Here is a 20155-nt window from a genome sequence, read left to right as displayed (position 1 = left end):
TCGAAGAAGAGCCCAGAATTCTTTAGGAAAGGGTCGGGAGTTGGAAACATCTTCTTCAAAAGTATATAGATTCTAGATGGAGGATATGTTGAGAAACAATAGCTTCGCAGTTTTATGTTTTTGTATAATAAAGATTTATATTATTTTATAGAACTGCTTTTTAACTTACCCTCTTCTGGCAATGCTTAAGTAGTCTACAGATTCTATGAAGATGGTGCCTATACCATCACTCTGCCATAACTATCCCACCCACTGTAAACATAATTCTGGTCATTTTCCTTGAGAAGAAAGATTTTAATACTTCCTTCACTAGCATGCATGCATGCATTCACTAGACAAACATTTTACTGAGTATCTAGTATGGATTTAGGCCAGACCAAGGAAATTTAGCAGTGTCTAAGACATGCCCTTTGGTTTCAAGAAATTCACAGTTTGAGAGGGAGACAATATACATGTAATTATCTTGCTAAGAACTTATACAATTTGAGAGAGGTGGCTGTAAGAATTAAGAACGCACAGAAGAAGGGGTCAGGAGTTGGAGAGGTTGGCAGGGAAATTGTCTGAGAGGATGACCCTGGCTAGGTGCTGTAGAGTCTGGGTTGGAAGGTAGGGAGTGGAGAGGATGAAGTTCAGCATTCTGGACTGGTCTGGCCAAGGTCAAGAGGTAAAAAAATATGGCTCGAAAGTGCAAGATACTAGTTAATAGTGGAAGGCAAGGCATGTTTTTTGCCTGAAGAAAACAAAAGAGAAAAGGAGTAAACATGAAGAATTTCATGACCTCTCTTGCGTCCGTAGGAATTCCTCTCCTCACTTCTTGCTTCATAAAACTGGTCTAAAGTAGAGTGGTGGCTATGCGTTTGAGCTGCTAACTGCAAGGTCAGCAGTTCCAAACCACCAGCCGCTCTGAGGGAGAAAGTTGGGGACTCCTTACTCCCGTCAAGAGTTAACAGTCTGGGAAACTCACAGGGGCAGTTCTACTCTGTCCTATAGGGTCGCTGGGAGTCGACAGCAACTCCTTGACAGTGAGTGAAAAGGGTCGATTAGGGCTCCCACCTGCGCTTAGAACTGGACGTGAGAACCAGAGTCAGAATGGATGGACTGTCCTCCAGGCTGCAGAGCCCCCCCACGCCCGAGCTGCCTGGGAGCGAGAGGAAGGCGGGGCGTGCGGGGCCGGCGGCCGAGCGGCTCGAGATAGGCGCATGCGTACGTCGGCCTCGCTTCCTAGGCGGGCGCCCCGCTGCTCGAGGGGCATTGGTTGCCTCCCAAGAGCTAAGCGGCCATTGGCTGCGACGGGTTGTCAGGGCGATTGAAGGGGAAAAAAATAGAAGGGGTGCTGGGCCTGGCGGGCGAACCGAGGTTGCTGAGGGCTGGGTGGTTCCGTGGCTCTGTGGGGCGGTGTCCGGAGAGCAACGGGGCCCAGGCGGTCCGGGGTTCGCGTCACACTCCCGGAGGTGTCGGAACTGCTGAGCAGGCGGGGAGTGGCGGCCTGCAAGATTCTCGAGCAGGGACCATGGGCTGTTTCTTTTCCAAGAGGAGGAAGGCGGAGAAGGAGTCGCGGCCCGAGGGCGAGGAGGAGCAACCCAAACAGTACAGCTGGGACCAGCGCAAGAAGGTGAGGAAGTCTTTGTAACGCCCCGCCCTCAGCGCTCCCTCCGCCCGCCCTCGACGCTTGCCGTCTGAGGGCTGTGGGGCGACCCTCGTGTGTGTATGTGTATGTGTGTGATGAACCTATTTGGTTGAAATCGGGGCACCTTGCTTTTTGAGGAGGCGTGAGATTGTGTGTGTGTGATGAACCTATGTAGTTGAAATCGGGGCGCCTTGCTTGTCGAGGGGGCGTGAGATGGAGCAATGAGGAGGATGCCCCAATGGTTGTAACCGAGTGTTGTCTAGGTGGGTGGACCCCAGAGGCTCAGCCCCTTGACTGCAGGTGTCAGGGAGAAGAAAGGAGAGCGGAGCGTGTCCCCAGTCTCCAGTGGGCTCCGTCCCAGCAGCCACGCTGAGCAGAGTTGTGCCCCGTCCTCGAATTGCACATGGGACTGATTCGCATCTCTTCTTGGCTCATGTTCTGTGGCTGTTTTCGCTCTCTCCTTTGCTCTCCCTGGTCTTCGGTGCCCCATTGCAGACTTTTCACAATGACTGAGTGTGATGTACAGAAAGCTTGGCTTGGTCTCTTCCGGTTTTTCTGAAAACAAGACAAACTCACTGCCGTCGAGTTGATGCCAACTCATAGCGACCAAAAGTAGAATGAAACTCCGGTCAGTCTTGAAATGTGCGTTGAAACTGTAACGTGAAAATAATCAGCATAAATCAGACAATATTTTGCTATTGCTTTAACATGAATGAGGAGTTGTGGTGCTGTACCTACCAGCTGAGCTACTAACTGCAAGGTTAGCTGTTCAAAACCACCAGCTGCTCCACAGGAGAAAGACTAGGCTTTCTCTATTGTAGAGTTGAGTTCCAGAAACCCACAGGGGCAATTCCACCCTTCTCTATAGGGTCTCTATGAGTCGGAATGAGTGGGAATAAGTTTTACATAAATGAAGACGCCCTTTGTTTGGACTTTTATGTATCTAGGCAGAACCCTGAGAGCTTTGCAAATGTCCCCTAGTTCCTGCACAAAACACACGTAGTCATACATTTCACAATGCTTCCGCTTTCTACATGGTTCTTCATTTGTAAATAGACTTTCTCTCCCTAACAAAATGAGAGATTTTAAAAATAATGAAATAAAGAGTGTTGTGAACAGTTCATTAATACTTACTACAGCAGTTGATAGAAGACATCTTTATTCAAGAATACTTTGTACATGTACCATTAACCTTTTTGGTACCCTAGATATCTCCATATGACTTTCAGTACCCAGCAACGTTTATTCAAGTAAAGTTAGGTCTCCAAGTGTCATATGGGAGAAATTGTGAGATTTTCTTTTCCAAAATGTATTACCTTTCTTTAATAAAATGGTATTTTTATCCATGCTTATCTAATCCTGATAGCTGCATTTGATAATGTGGGGAAGTAGTGTACTTTCTGTCCCATAAGAAGATCACACCTATCATTTGAAATTATTTGATGAATAGTTTTTTTTTAAAGATTCTTGTTTTCATTTTTATCACATTACTATTTTTAACAATGCTCTATAATCCTGAAGTGTCTACCATAGAGAAAATTTTGTATTTAAATTTCTTAGTTATTTGTTTTGAAATTCTAGGCTCAAAATAGATTAAAGGGCTTTTATTTTTTTTATTTACAGTTATCCTTGGTTGCTCTCTGACTCTTTAATTCATAAGAATTGATTCACGGTTTACCTTTATTAACAGAATGTTTTGAGTTAGTTGAAATCTCTCATGTTAGCTCCCCCCTCCTTTTAGAGAAATGGGTGGGTTCTGTGTTTTTTTCTTCTTTGACTAAGTAAACATATTGAAAAAGTCAAATAGTAGATACCAGCATCTAAGATTTTTCCCACAAAATGAACATTTAAGTAAACTTTTCAATTATGAATATTGTTTTGCACTTACAGAGAACATTTTTCTCAAGGGAACACTACTAGGACTGCAGTTACAGAGATGTAAGAGATGTTGCTTTATATATAAAATAAGCTCACGCTTCAGGGTATATGTGCAAGGAAAGTTAAAATTTTTTAACAAAAATTTGGAATGTTTCATGAATTTGCTGTTATCCTTGAGCAGGTGACATGCAATTTTAGGATATGCACTGCTGAAGTGTGCACAGGAATTTTGACCTATTAAAATTTTCTAACTAAATGAGCATTCTAGTCTAAGAGCAATTCAGGTTTTGTCCAACAAGTCCTACATGCATAAATTGAGTGACACTCTTCAAGTTGTGCAGCCATTCTTGCTATACCTTTCTAAATTCTCCTACTACCATTCATATAAATTCCCTGGCCCCTAAGCAAAAACTCCCATTAAAACAATCCATGTTTAAAATTCTTTGGACTATTAGAGAAAAGGAATTGTTAGCTTCCGTTTTGAGACAGTAGAGTTACCACTTTTCCCAACATTCCCTGCCCTCCCCTTCCTGGAATTACTAGGGATTCACTCTGTTGTCTTCAACTTGCCATCGAGTCAGTTCTGACTCTTGTCAACCCTATGTGTGCAGAGTAGAACTGCTCCATAACATTTCCAAGGCTCTGGCCTCTCTGAGGTAGATTTCCAGGTGCCTCTGGGTGGGTTTGAATTGCCCCCCTTCCAGCTAATAGTTGAGCACTTAACTATTTGTATGACCCAAGAACTCCTTATGGATGTACTCTAAGGTGCCTCATTTAAGATAGTCTGCTACATTTTGATTGAAAATAATTTTCTAGTTCCTTATCACCCAGGAGGAGCCCTGGTGGTATAGTGGTTACTCACTGGACTGTTATATGCAAGGCCAGCAGTCTGAAACACCAGTGGTTCCACAGAGGAAAGACAGGCCTTAGAAACTCACATGGGCAGTTCTGCCCTGTCCCAGAGGGTCACTCTGAGTCAGTACTGCTTCAGTGGCAGGGAGTTTGGCTTTTTGAGTATCACCATGAGGCCAATTCAGACTAGTGTACAAATGCTTTTTATTAGGCCAGTGGGTTGTTGTTGTTGTTGTTTCTGTTTAGCATTGCCATGCTTTCTCCTAGAAGATTTTATGTACCTTAAAAAGGAGTAGGCTATAGATCTAGCCTATAGAACATAAATGAGTATGTTCCACATATATTAGCAGAAATAGTTTGTGTTAATCAAAGCATTAAGTTTCTTTAGTCACATAATATATACAGTTTTAAAGTTAGTTCAATTCCCATTCGACTTCCAAACTTTTGATGTAAAAACAAAATGCATTGCCTGAAAATTTTCCTTTGAACTTGAACAAGTAGTGTTTAAACTTTTCCTTAGGTTGTGTAATCAGTGTATCTTTACTGAGGGGCACCCCCTGGGTTTTGCGTTTAAGTTGTGTAATTGGGTCAGTCTTAGGGGACTGAAGCAAGGAGAAGCAGTCTTAATTAGAAAGAATGTTTGGATATTAAGTGTTGCCATGGCAACCGACATAGTATAATCAGCTGTGTCAAACTCAATTTCTTTGAAAAGGAAAATAAGCATACTATACAATTACAACACTGAAATGATGAGCAATATTTTTGGATTGCAAGATATGTGTTTAAATCAGTTGGAAAGATATATGTATGCTGTAGTCCATGTTAATAAGTATGCTGCCTCCTACAGCTAGGTAAATTATCCGCTGTATATGGATATGACACAAAGAAAGACTCAAAATTCTAAGAATTATCCCTGCCCTCCATAAACTTGCTGGCTTTTTGTAATTAAAACACACAAAGTATTTAAATACAAACAAGATGAGAATAAGTGCTACAGAAAAGCAATTTTATTTTCTATATTCTTACCAATACTTCTTCCTCCTAGGTGATAGGAATTAGGATTCATTTGCTTAACAATGTATAGACAGCAAATTTTGACATCTTTTATGTTTGTCCTATATTTGATAGAAATAATGCTAAGCAAAGGGCCTTATAACAGAAATGCATATAACTGGATTTTATGCAGTCTGTTGTGAAACTTTGTGTAAAACAGCCAATGTGTACAGTTTTGGTTCCCTAGCTATAAAATAGGACAATACTAAAGATTTTTCTACCTATAATATTTAATAATGTAAAGACCTGCCCTAAAAAAGAAGAGTTAGACAATACAAAGAAAGGTCGAAAAGTAGAAATCATAGAAACCTTTGTGAAACAAAAATATCAAAATGTGAAGCCTTTGTTTCTCAACATATCCTCTATCTAGGTATATACACTTTTGAAGGTGGTGTTTCCATCTCTAACCTGTCCATGAAGCATTCTGTGCTCTTTGATTTACACCACTGCAAAAACTGCTGTTTGATAGGGTGCCATGCCCTGGCCCCAAAGTCTACTTTTGGCATTCCTCGGGGACTTCACTGCTTTACTTGCCTTGCTTCTCTGTTGCGTGCCCTTAGTGTTTCGCCGCAGTATGGTGGGGTCAGATCGGGAGCAATTCCCGCGCTGTGTCTCCAGTGCTTTCCCCTGTAGCACTATGGGTCAGTGAGGGACGTCATGTCTTGTGGTGGGGCCAGCCCTATGGTCCTCTCTGCTGCTCTGAGCAGGAATATCGTCTTTGGTGGGCCAGGATGTGTTCCACTCTATCTCCTTCCCTCTTCATTTGCTCCTGTGTGCTCTGTTCAGACTTGAACAGAAAACACTCATAAAGGTTGACAAACAGACCTGGAACTATTTATAGGTTTTTCTTTTTGTTGTTGGTTTGTTGTTGTTTGTTTTCTTTTGCTGTTTTGTTTTGCTGTTTTTGTGCTTCTTATTGTTTTTGTGTGTCTGTCTACATAAGATAGGCACGATAAACAATCCAAAGGAGAAAACAACAGGACCAACGGTTCTGGGAATACACAGGGGAAGGGGGGTGCCAACAGGGATAAGGGAACAATAAGTGATCTAAAATTGATGGCGAGAAGGGCATAGGATGCCTGGTTAGGCTTGATCAAGTGCAATGTAACTGACAGGAATGACTAATAGCTGAATGAAGGTTGAACATGGACAACAGAAAAGTGGGTGAAGGGAGACATTGGACAGTGTAAGACATGACAAAATAATAATAATTTATAAATTATCAAGGGTTCCTGAGGGAGGGTGGGGTAGTGAGGAGAGCTGATACTAAGCGCTCAAGTAGAAAGAAAATGTTTTGAGAATGATGATGGCAACAGATGTGAAAATGTGCTTGACACAATGGATGTGTATATGGATTGCGATAAGAGTTGTATGAGCCCCCAATAAAGTGATTAAAACAAAACACTCAGCTGCTAACCAAAAGATCAACCTCCTCCACCTTACCCCCAGCTACTTTGCAGGAGAATTATGTGTCCGTCAGCTTTGAAAACCCTATAGGACAGTTCTGCTTTGTCCTATAGGGTTACTATCAGTTGGCATCAACTCAGTGTCAGTGGGTTTGAGTTCTCAGTTTTACTTAAGACTTTCATCTTTCTACTCATTCTATTGTTTGTATCTTCTCTCTTCTTGATCATTATTGCTAGGTTTTTAGTGATATTTTTATTAAGAACCTGGTTTGTTTGTTTTTTGCTTTGCTAATGCTTTCTGTTATATGTGGGTAGGTTACAAAGACCAAGTCATTTTGCAAAAATAAGAGTTACCGTATACACTCAAGTATAAGCTGACCCGAATTTCAGCCAAGGCACGTAATTTTACCACAAAAACTGCATTAAAAATGTGCTGAAAAACTTGGCTTATCCACGAGTATATATGGTATGTAAATGTAGAGGATGACCACAGGAGATCCTAAAATGGAGGATGACCACATCATTATAGAACTGCTAAGCCATATCCTTACATAACTGCCAAACCACTGAGAACCATGGGCCAGCCAAGATGACATATAACCTTATTCCTCAGTGTTAGTTACTGCCAGTTAATGTTCAAAATAGGTAGTAAAAGTTTCAATATTGTAAATGCAAAATATTGCATAATTAAATAATTGATAAACGAAGAGGAAGTGATTATTTGATTTCTAAATTACCAATTTCTGCTATTGTTTAATATTTTAACTCTTCTTGGGTTTATTATATTTATTGTCTAAGTTCTTAATGTGGACATTGAACACGTTAATTTTGAAACTTTCAAATGGAACATTTAGGGTTATTTATATAAAACTCAAAACGTGATTTGTCCTATATCCCATATGTAATGTGTTAACATTTAATTTTAAGTAGTTTTAGGTTTTGATGATTGGATTGCTTCTTTAACCTGTGAGTTATTTAACAGTGTGGTTTTTAATATTTTCACATAGGCAGAAGCATTGAAAATATCTTTTATTATTAATTTCTAGCTTAATTGCATGTTGGTTCCAAATCATGGCTTGTAAGGTTTATATTCTTTACAGTAATTAAGGTTTTGGGGTACAGTATAGCACCAATGAAACATAAAACTTTCCTCTACTTCTTTAAGGCTTCATTTCCACCCCACCCCCACTATCATGACCCCAATTCTACCTTACAAACCCGGCTAGACCAGAGCATATACATGGGTACAGATAAGAGCTGGAAACACAGGGAATCCAGGACAGATAAACCCCTCAGGACCAATAATGAGAGTAGCAATACCAGGAGGGGAAGCGGAAGGTGGGGAGAGGAAGGGGGAACCAATCACAATGATCTATATATAACCCAGGGGGACACACAACAGAAAAGTGGGTGAAGGGAGACACTGGTCAGTGTAAGACATGAAAAAAGTAATAATTGATACATTCTCAAGGGTTCATGAGGGAGGGAGGGTGGGAGAGGGAAGAAAAACTGAACTGATACCAAGGGCTCAATCAAGTAAAAAGAAAATAAGAAAATGTTTTGAAAATGATGATGATGTGTACAAATGTGGTTGACACAATGGATACAATTATGGATTGTGATAAGAGCTCCATGAGCCCCCAATAAAATGATTTTTTTAAAGTTAGTAAGGTTTTTTATTAATGATCTAGTGCACGATTTTTTAAAATATTGTTTTTAGTGGTAGTGTACGCAGAAGTTCCCATTCAACAATTTCTATACAAGTTGTTCATTGATAACATTCTTCTTAACGTGTAGCCATTCTCATTATTTCCCTTCTGGTTGTTCACTTTCCATTTATCTAATTTCCCTGCTCCTTTATTTTCTCATTTTTGTTTTAAAGTAGTTGATGACCATTGGTCTTATAGTGGCCTTTTTTTTTAGGAGCACAGTACTTATAGATGATAATCTTTTTTTCAGCCAATTTGTTGTTACTTAGGTACAATATGACCTCATGTTAACTTTAGTTCAAGGTATGAAGAGTCTCTCAGGACAATAGTCTTGAAGACACCTGCAGTCTCAACCGGTGCATTAGATCTGTTTTGTTTGTTTTGCTTTTACTTTTAGGAATTTGAAGTTTTGTTCAGGATTTTTCTGTTCTATTGTGGAAGGTTAGTAGGGGTAGCAAGGCACTGTCTAGTTCTTCAGTTCTCAGGGTAGGTCTAATGCATACTTAAAAAAATTAATGTGCGCCTGAGAAATATGTGGGTATACTCTACTTGGATGTAGAATTAGGTTTACTCATTGTGTGGTTCAGATATATATTGTTGATTTTAATTTTTTTGGTCTGCTTAGTACTCAATAATTGAGAAATAATTATTGGTGTCTCATAATTGAGAAAAGCAGAATTAGAAGATATTCTTTAAATTTTAATTCACCAGTTCTGAGGACTTGTAGGGAGTTTGGGGAAAGTAGGGAAGCAACCACCACTGTTAGTTTTGGTTCTGCCCAGCTCTTCTAAACTGTAGTGTTTCAATTCTGCCTTGAATATGCTCCTAAGAAAACCGGGACCAGAGGTGTGACTCCCAAGGGATATGGAGAAAGCACTGTTTGTTTGAAAGTTTGCGAGAGGAAGAAGCAAGAGCAGAAATTCCACAGGGTTCTTTTTATCCTTACCCTTCCACATTCCACCACAGGGATTGTTCCGAGTTTCGCCTTTTCTAGGTTCTTCTTTTACTTGGTTTCTTTAAGATTATTCTGGGGCAATGGAAGCAGCAACTGTATTAGCTCATTAGAGAGAACAAGCTGAATCTCCTTTACCTTTATATTTATATTTACTCATGAGTAACCTGTCACACTCTAGAAATGGAATTACTTTAATACCTCTTACCACACTACGCCTCTATTGCGTCCTCTATTATTCATTTTCCTTTGTGGTACAACCACTATCCAATCACTTCAATTAGAGAAATGTTTTGTCAGATCTACTAATGGGAATGATAGAAAGTATTAAAGGACATAATACAACATTAGAGTGTTTTGTGAAACTTATTTCTTTGGTATAGTTCAAGGGAGCTTCACAGAATTTTCAGGGAAATGAAAATTTTCCATGAACCTTTTGAAGCCTCCTCATACATGCACAAATTGATAATGTGTACTGAGCTGTGATGAATAATGTATGAAAATAAGTCAAAAGTATTGCTATTAGAGTACCAGTTCACATATGCACAGGTTTATTAAAAACAAGATATATTTAAACAATATATATATAAACATGTCTCTGTGATCAGTGAGTTACTGCAGACATGTTTTCTTGGTAATTCACTTGTCTTGGTCTCATTAGGATGCCTTCAAAAAAATGGGTCAAATCAAAACAGTGGCTTCCAAGGGGATTTGTTGGACCAGTTAAATTCAAGGTAGAGAGGTCAGCTCAGAAGGTTTATGTTTGGGTATCTCAAAGGGTAACAGTGGTAGATTTTCTTGAGAGACATAGGATGATCATGAGGGGCTCACTTTTGAAGAAATTTGGGGGAAACTGCATTGGTGAAAAAAAGGCCAGAAAAGTTGTGCTGAGTAATTTCTTTTCCCCCATCATGACACTGCACCTGCTCATTCTTTGAGGGTAGCAAGGGCTGTCCTAAAGGAGTTTCACTGGGAAACCTTACCCCATTCATCCTACAGCCATGACCTTGCCTTGTCAGGGTTCTTTTTCCCCAAAAAAACTTAAGAACATATAAAAAGAACATGATTTGGGTCCCTGGCTAGCGCATACTTTTGGCATTATTTCATAGCAATACGTTGTTGGTTTTAAACCGTAGGAAAGTATTGCTATTAAATAATGCAAACCTTTTTTTGACAAAATTATCAAAGGATAAAGCTACTTTTTCCACACATATCCTCATCTAAGTCTATATACTAGTAATTGCAGTGTTTCCATCTCTTTTTTAATGTTTTTGTGATTAATCATTATGCTTTAATTATGTTCAATTTGTAGCAATGAAAATACATCCTGCATATCAGACATTTTTACCTTATGATTCATCACAGTAGCAAAATTACAGTTATGAAGTAGCAATGAAAATAATTTTATGGTTGGGGGGTCACCACAACTTGAGGAACTGTATTAAAGGGTCATGGCATTAGGACGGTTTAAAGGATGCATCTGGCTCCTAATTCTACTTTCTTGTTTGTAGTAGATCTCATTCTCTCTGTTTGCTTCTCTCTTCATTATCTTTTGCAATATAAAAGGCCATTCAAGCTACCCTCCAGGGGGTATTCCCCTTACATAAGATCAGGGGTGGGATGTTTCCATCTTTTTAAACCTTCCGCAAGGAATTCTGTGCTCTTTAATTTATACTATGTCAAAATGACAGTGAGAGCTTCCAGTGTTGTATCTGTTTTGTTGTTGTATCTCTCTTGGCATTCCATACATTTTTGCAGATTTGATGCCCTCCCACCACCCGCCATGCCTTCAGTGTAGCTTGGATGACTTTTTACTTCAATACTATCAGGTCTTCATCCTGTGCACCACTTGAAATGATTCAATATCAACCAGTTCCTTTTGGTACAGTGACTCTAATTCTTCCATCTTCTTGTGATGCTTCCTGCATCATTCAATTTTTGCTTTTGCCCACAATTTTTTCAATATAGTAACTCAGGGCTTAAATTAAATCTTGAGTTCCTTCAGCTTAAAAACTGTCAAGCCTGTTCTTTTCTTTTTTCTCCTTTTTTAACTCTAGGACTTTGCACATTTCATTTATAATACTTTACTTTGTTCTTGTGAATTACCTTTTGAAATCTTCTGTTCAGCTCTTCATTATTTCTTCCTTTCACTCACTGCATTGAAGAGTAAGTTTCAGAGTCTCTTCTAACATTCAATGCAGTCTTTAATTTTTTTCCTGTTTTTCCTTTTGCTTTATTCATATATGGTGCCCTTGATTTCATTGCACAACTCACCTGGTCTTCTTTAGTGATTAGTGTCAAGTATATTCTCAAAATAGTTGGTAAATTCAGGTGGCATATACTCACGGTCAATTTTGCCATTCTGGGTATAAAAACAAGCCATCTCAGAAGCAGAAAAAGAGCAATCCCATGACAATCATGAAAGAAAAGCCACCAGGAGAACATGTCTGAAATGGCAGAGACACCAGAGGCCACAATATTAAGACCATAAGACAGATCGGAGGAGCCATTCTGAGACCATGAGACAGGGTCTTGGGCTTCCCAGCCCATGGAATGAGAACATCTGAGTGAAAGAGTACATCTACACTGAAAGAGCTTTATAACACTTGCCCAAACAGGGCAGAGGCCATGGGTAATGTGGCTTAGAGGCTGACCACCAGAGAGAGACATGACTGAGAGTATGGCTGAGAAGAGGTGAGGTGTTTCTGTGGGCACAAGGATTATATTCCTAATGTTTTCTGGTCCTGGCTTGAGGTAGCTGAGATCAGAATAGGAAAAAGAAGGAGGAAGGGTAGAGGCATGTCTCACTTGTGCCCTATGGAAATCACCCTTGGGCTGATGTAGAGTTGGACTATTCTCCCCTCTTGTGTAGCTGGAGGAGGTCAAATGTAATCCCCACTTCATTTCTTTAGTTGCCTTCAGGTTTATCCAATTTCTGAAGCATGTTGCAGAAATTAATCATAGTTTAGAAACCAAGACCCCACACACATCATCATAAAAAATATATGTGTGTGTGTGTGTGTATGTGTTTCAATCTTGGAATATTTCCAATTTGAGAAGTTTATAAAGACAAAGTGAAGCATCAGAAAAAGAAAAACCATGAAGGCGGGAGAGGGGAGGAAGCACTAGAACTGATTGTGATTGCACAACTAATTTTATAGGTGATTTTACCATGGTGGAGGGGGGGAATGCTCTAAAATCGATGTGGTAATGATTGTACAATTCTCCTTGATATGATTGAACAACTGAAGTATTAAATCGTATGATATGTAAATTATGTGCCAATAAAATTGTTGGGGGGAAAAAGAAGAAACAATAAAATTTTTTTAAAAGAAAACCCATCAGAAAGAGATGAAATAAGGTTAGAACAGTTATGATCTGTTGGATATAAGTTAAATTTTTCATTCCTCTCTTTAAAGAGACCATTTAAAATATAGTTGACCCTGGTTACTCTACAAAGCTTAATACATTTTTTGTTATATAAGGATCATAGCTTAGAAATTCCAGGTAGGCAAAAGGCATATTTACAGTAGAAATGGTAGTATGGATATCCCCTGCATTACCTCCCAAGAAAGCTAAAACCATAGTTTAAAAGTGGCTGGCTCTTGTCTGTCCAGTGTTAGTACCTCCTGAGATTTCCTTTGGAATATCCCAGTGTGAGACTAACCCACACTTCCATGGACATTACCAGCCTATAGCCTTTGCCCTAGCCTTACTGTTCACCTGTTTTGTTTCTTTCAGAAGTCATCAGGTTATTAATGACACTGAGCCAAGACTGCCAACCCCAAGATCACCCAATGCCTGGATCACCCCAGCCTCATCTACCATGGGCCCCTAAGTGGACGACAACCCATCCCAATAGAGTAGGAAGGAAGGGGACCCCCAAAGCCCCCACTCCATGTCCATTTTGATAGCAGGAAGCAACCAGAGATGTCATTGCCCAGTACCCCCAAAGGTTTGGGTCTGTAACTCCTTCAGTGGGTCATGAAAGGTAGCTAGAATAGGGACTAAGGGGGGGAGTTGTCTCCCCAGTGCCTGCAAAGGCACACTTAGAGGGGCTAGAAAGAAATTGGGCACTAATTAGACACCTATGGGAAAATCCAGAACTGAGCATGCTCAGACACAAGCCCCCTAGGCCTAGGTAGAAGGTCCACCTAGGCACACCAACCTTAGGTACGAGCAAATGACATCACACAGGTGGTCCTAATCCAGCCAGTTAGGTCAGTGAATTTCCTCAACCACGCCTCCCCAGCCAGTGGAGTGGGATAGAATAAAGGCAGGGGACACAGCCCTGTATGCCCTTTTTGGCCTCCAGGGATTCCCCAGTTCCACGTGTGTGGGTTTCAAGCTTGTATTCTTTCCAAGTGGTTTTCACACCCAGTTGTGAAACCTGCATGGCCTGGCATGCTTTCCAGAAATAGTGTGTGCCTGTTTGAGACTGTAAAACCTGAAACTTTCCCTTTCCTTCATAAAAACTCACTTGGATTACAAAAAAAAATAGGTGGCTGGCCTTTATCTTTGCATGCTCACAGATGCAATTTGATAGCAGATAGTGGCTGTATTGCCTAGGGGTAAGTGTAAAGAGGGTTCAGTAGATATATATTAACTAACATCATATGTTATATAATGAGAGCTGTAGTTGCCAAGGGAAATGAGCACTCAAGTCCTCAGAGTGAGTTTTTTCTCTACATACGCCAGATAAAAATTCTGACTCTGATTCTAACTCATAGGTACCTCATATGACCTGCCCCTGTTCCAAGGCTGTAAGTAAATCCATTACATAAGCATGCTGCTACATCCCCCCACCCATGGAATGGCTGGTAGGTTCAAACTGCTAACTTTGAAGTTGTGATCTAAGCCCATAACCACCATACCGCAGAACTCCTATGTACCATATATTCAAGCCAAAACCAAGCTCACTGGCCATTGAGTCAATTCCAACTCATAGCAACCTTATAGGATGGAATAGAACTGGCCCCTTTCAGTTTCTGAGGCCTCATCTTTCTCCCATAGAGCAGCTCATGATATCAAACTGCTGACTACGTGGTTAGCAGCTAAGTGCATACAACCCACTATGCCACTAGGGTTCTGTATTAGTTTGCGTACTTTAGAGAAACAAATCCACACAAACTCATATATAAGACAGAGTTTTCTATAAAGGTTAAGTGTGCATCAAGAAAACATCCCAACCCAGTGCTACCCAAGCCCACAAAAATTCAACATTAACCCATGTGTCCAACACCAATCCACAAAGTCCTCCTCCATTTCACAAAACACACGCAATGATGCCGACTGCAGGAGGAAAGCTGAGTCAGTGAATGTGTAAGCACCTCAGCACTGGCAGGGGTCTCCACATGGCTGCTCCAGCACTCAGGGCTGCATCGGGGTAGGTCCATGTGGCTTCTCCTGGGGGATGTCTTGCAGAAAGTGAGCCTTGCCAGCTAAAGCAGGGAACTGGCTAAGGCAGCTGCACCCTGGTCCACCCATCAGAAAGCAAGAGACCCGAGACCTAGAATGGCGAGGTTCACTGAACCATTTATCTCTCTGCCCTTCAATTAACCCCACATGTGTTTATTGGCCAGGTTGGCACAATAAACTACCTCAGGTTCTATATGTGTCACTAGGCAAATAATCTCTAAACATTTTAATTTTTAATTGATAAGCTCTTTCTTTCCACAGAACCACAATGTCGTTATTGCACATAAAAATTAAAATTCTTTAATATCTAATATGCTCTTTGTGTGTGACAGAGAAAGAATTTCTTGAATTATTTCAAAATTAAAATAATTTTACAATTTATATGTTTGAAACGGAGTCCCTTGGTGTCCAGATGATTATTAGCAAGCACAGCTGCTAACCAAAAGGAGGAAGGTTGGAATCTACCCAAAGGTGTCTTGAAAGAAAGACCTGATGATCTGCTTTTCCAGCAGCCAGCCATTGAATCCACTGTGCATCATGGTTCTACAATCACACAACTGGGGTCGCCATGAGTTGGAACTGATTTGGCAGAACCTTGTCTGATATGATTGAAACAGGGTCAAAATAATGTCTGCATACTGCATTTATTTGATAACTCTCTTGAGTCTTTCTTTATCCATAGTCATTTCCCCCAGCCCCCCCCCTTTTCTATTAAATACCCATATTGGGGGCTCTTACATCCCTTATCACAATCCATACGTTCATCCATTGCATCAAGCACATTTGTACATATGTTGCCATCATCATTTTCAAAGCATTTTCTTTCTACTTGAGCCCTTGATATCAGCTCCCCATTTTCCCCCTCCCTTTCCCACCTACCCTCCTTCATGAAGCCTTGATAAATTATAGATTATTATTTTCATATCTTACATCGTCCTGTCACCCTTCACGTCCTTTTCTGTTGTTCATCCCTTTGGGAGTGGGTTATAGGTCAATCCTTGTGATTGGTTGCTTCTTTCTCCCCCCCATCTTCCCCTTATCCTCCTGGGATCTGTATTCCCATTGTTGGTCCTGAGAGGTTTATCTATCCTGTATTCCCTGTGTTGCGGGCTCTTATCTGTAGTAGTGTTCTGGTCTAGTCTGATTTGTAAGGTAGAATTGGGGTCATGATAGTGGGGGGCGGAGGAAACATTAAAGGGTTAGAGGAAAGTTGTATGTTTCATTGGTGCTGTATTGCACCCTGACTCATCTCTTTCTTGTAACCCTCTGTAAGGGGATGTCCCGTTGTCTACAGATGGGCTTTGGGTCTCTACTCCACACTCCCCCTCATTCACAATGATATGATTTTTTATTCTTTTTATGATCACACAGGCTGGTGTGCTTCTTTCATGTGGGCTTTGTTGCTTCTCAGCTAGATGGCCACTTGTTTATCTTCAAGCCTTTAAGACCCCAGACTATATCTTTTGATAGCCAGGCACCATCAACTTTCTTCACACATTTACTATGCACACATTTTGTCTTCAGCAAATGTGTTGGGAAAGTAGCATCACAGAATGCCGGATTATTAGAACAAAGTATTCTTGGTTGAGGGAGTACTGGAGTCGAGGCTCAATGTCTGTCTGCTACCATAATTCTTAACATATAGGTATAAGTACATAGATCTATTTCCCTATTGTTATGTATAAATATATTTACATATGTACATGCCTGTATTTAGACCTCTATAAATGTCCTTTACCTCCTTGTTTTTTCCTCTAATTCCTTTTACTTTCCTCTTTTCCCACTATCATGTTCAGCCTTCATTCGGGTTAAGTAATCCCTCACGGTTCCATTGTCCTTGATTAAGCCCCACTAGGCATCCTACACTCTTCTCACCATTGATTTTAGTTCACTTGTTGTTCCCTTGCCCCTGGGTTGGTTGATACTCCCCTCCTTCCTTTCTCCCCCAGGGAATACCAAAAATAGACTTTGGGGATAGAGTGTGGCACACCCCCCCCACACACACCGTAGACTCTATTTATAGGCTTTTCCTTTTTTTGTCATTGGCTTTCTTTTTGTTTTGTTGTTGTTTGGTTGGTTTTGTCATCCTTTGTTGTTTTGTTTGGCTTTGCCTGTTTTTTTGCGCTTATTAATGTCTCTGCATGTCTATCTAGATAAGACAGGTGGGGTAAACAATTTGGAGATAAAAACAACGGGACCTACAGTTCCCAGGGAACACGGGAGAAGGGGAGGTGGGAGAAAGGAAGGGGGCGGTCAACCAATCCCCCTTTACTTTTCATGTCTTTTGTTTAAAAAAAAAGTTTAAAAAATAGCCCTATGGAATCCCTCACACTCAGGATTTGACTCTTCTTTATGGTGTTAACTTAGTATTATATCTCATGCATCTTCTGTAAACTGATAATTGGCTCCAGAGACTTGACTATATCCTGCTTTAGTTTTATTTGGCAAAAATATTTAATAGGTGGTACTTAGTATTTCCTACTATGTTAGGTATACATAATGTCTGTTGGTCCATGTCTAGTGATGCTAAGATTGACTGTGGGTTTAGGTGTTGTCAGCTTGATCTGTTCATTCAAAGTTCCCATAAACAACTAAGGGTTTTAGCAGTCATTTAAAAGTGTGCCTAGAGCTGTAATTTTTTCATTTTGATTTACAGAATGGTGACTTCCTAGTTTTGTCATTCCTTCCATATTTATTAGCTGTACTTCTTCTAGAAGAATTTTTCCTCATCTGTTTAGTTACCTACATTTTGTTCAGGCAAATGCTTAATAATGTTTCTTTATTAATTTTCAGAACAATGAGTTTTGATGCTTTAGTAATCTCCAAAGAAAAACAAAGAGGTTTTTTAAAACAAAAATTTTTATTATAATTTAAATGCCTAGTTCAGTCCATTGATGTCATAGTCTATTTGATACTCTGATTGTTTCATTTTGGACCAGTGGAAATCCCTCCAACTTAGCTCTTGTGATATGTCCTCAGTGGTTTTTGAAAGCTTCTTTTTTATTGTGCAAAGATATCTTAATCACATCTTAGTAATTTATTTGTGAATGGCCCTTGATCTGAAATGATCTGTGTTCCCAGTGCCATTTAAGAAGTGCTCACTGCTACTAGATTATCGTTCCTTCTAAATATTTTCAGTGGTCAGAACTAGGAAGTAGTATTTTTGCAAGGAGGGGAAGACATGAATTCACACTAATACTCCAGTTAAAATTTAAATGATGTTTTTTTTTTACTGAACTGTTTATTTTATACCTTTGTTCTCCTATCTAAATAAAACAGCATCCAAATTATTTGCTTTATTGTATAATGTACATACAAGTAGTTTCAAAACCACTGTATTAGTTTTCCATTGTTATGCAACACAAACTTCATAACTTAGAATAACATATGTATATTATCATAGTTTTGTGGTCAGAAATCCAGGCGTGGCTTAGCTAGATCCTCTGCTCTGAGCCTTCCAGGCTGCAATCATGGTAACGGCTGGGCTCCACTTCTCAACTTGAGGCTCTACTGGAGAATAATTTGCTTCCAGGGTCATTCAGGTTGTTGGCAGAATTCATCTCCTTGTGGCTGTAGAACTGAGTCCCTGTTTGCTTATTGGCTGCCAGCTGGCAGCTGCTTTTGGCTTCTAGAATAAGGTGACCAGATTTTAACATTGGTAAGGTGGGACACCATTGATAAAACTCATATCCTGACGAAAAAGCCACATGGCAGCCGAAAACCGTATACCCTAGATTGTTGTACATTCTTTCCAAAAATCAGGACTTTAAAAAAACACCGCGGGACACGGGAAACATTGTTAAAAATCGGGACTGTCCTACCAAAAGCGGGACATCTGGTCACCTTATTCTAGAAGCCACCTGTAGTTTCTTGCCATGCGACACTTCCCATACAAGTACCTTCTATGTCTAACCACTGCCAGAGAGTCGATTCCACCTCATAGTGACCTTGTAAGATAGAATATTATTCATTTTGTACGAATTGTGTCGTCTACTATGCTACTCACTGCCATCATGTCAGTATTGGCTCATAGTGACCCTATAGGATATAGTAGAATTCTCCCTATGGGGCTTCCAAGGCTTTAAATCTTTACAGGAGCTTTAGAAAGCCTCATCTTTCTCTTGCAGAGTAGCTGGTGGGTTCAAACTGCTGGTCTTGCAGTTAGCAGCTCAATGCACAACTAACCATGCTACTAGGACTCCTTTTCCATATGAGTAGTGCTTTTAAAACCCGCAAAGGGGGTCTCTCCTCACAAAGCAACCCAGTCCTCCTTTTATATGCAGTCTTGTTTACTTATTCATTGTCTTAATATAGTGCAAAGACTTTGGGAGTAGGGGCTTATATTTTAGCACATTTATATATATGCCTGGCACCTAATAGAAAAATTAAGATTTGTTAGATAATGTTGCTAATACTCAAGGTCTATCTCTGCTTTGTCTCTGCAGGTGGATCCAAAAGAGTATATGTTTAGTGGACTGAAGGATGAAACTGTAGGTCGCTTACCTGGGAAAGTGGCAGGACAACAATTTGTCATTCAAGATTGTGAGAACTGTAACATCTATATTTTTGATCACACTGCTGCAATTACTATTGATGACTGTACTAACTGCATATTTTTTCTGGGACCCGTGAAAGGCAGTGTATTTTTCCGCAATTGCAGAGATTGCAAGTGCACATTAGCCTGCCAACAGTTTCGCATGAGAGACTGTAGAAAACTGGAAGTCTTTTTGTGCTGTGCCACTCAGCCCATCATTGAGTCTTCTACAAATATCAAGTTTGGCTGCTTTCAATGGTACTACCCTGAATTAGCTTTCCAGTTCAAAGATGCAGGGCTAAGTATCTTCAATAATACATGGAGTAACATTCATGACTTTACGCCTGTGTCCGGAGAATTCAACTGGAGCCTCCTGCCAGAAGATGCTGTGGTTCAAGACTATGTTCCTCTACCTACTACAGAAGAGCTCAAAGCTGTTCGTGTTTCCACGGAAGCCAACAGAAGTCTCATTCCAATATCCCGGGGTCAGAGACAGAAGAGCAGTGATGAATCATGCTTAGTGGTATTATTTGCTGGCGATTATACTACTGCAAATGCCAGGAAACTAATTGATGAGGTAAGGGGGAAAGAAGCAAAACAAACATGCCTCTCACTTCAACTCATTGCCTTCAAGTTGATTCCAACTCATAGCAACCCTATAGGGCAGAGTAGAACTGCCCCCTTTAACTTTCCAAGGCTGTAAATCTTTGAGAGCAGAAAGCCTTC

The 20155-nt window shown here is 40.3% G+C and overlaps 1 protein-coding gene across 1 annotated transcript in view; it reads left to right on the top strand.

Moving 5' to 3' along the window:
• Nucleotides 1-1373: 1373 nt before the first annotated feature.
• RP2 (RP2 activator of ARL3 GTPase) overlaps nucleotides 1374-20155 on the top strand; it is a 40657-nt gene continuing 21875 nt past the window's right edge. Inside the window, exons 1-2 of the mRNA XM_004713194.2 lie at nucleotides 1374-1612; nucleotides 19341-20006. Of these exons, the coding sequence (XP_004713251.1) occupies nucleotides 1511-1612; nucleotides 19341-20006 (768 nt within the window). The 5' untranslated portion in view covers nucleotides 1374-1510. The remainder of the gene's footprint in view (nucleotides 1613-19340; nucleotides 20007-20155) is intronic.

This window comes from Echinops telfairi, unplaced genomic scaffold (assembly GCF_000313985.2).
Source record: "Echinops telfairi isolate 266 unplaced genomic scaffold, ASM31398v2 ScPeMD7_19;HRSCAF=73, whole genome shotgun sequence".
In the NCBI taxonomy this organism is placed as follows: domain Eukaryota; kingdom Metazoa; phylum Chordata; class Mammalia; order Afrosoricida; family Tenrecidae; genus Echinops; species Echinops telfairi.
Note: the sequence above shows the minus strand (reverse complement) of the source record. Positions and strands in the feature narration are given on the sequence as shown.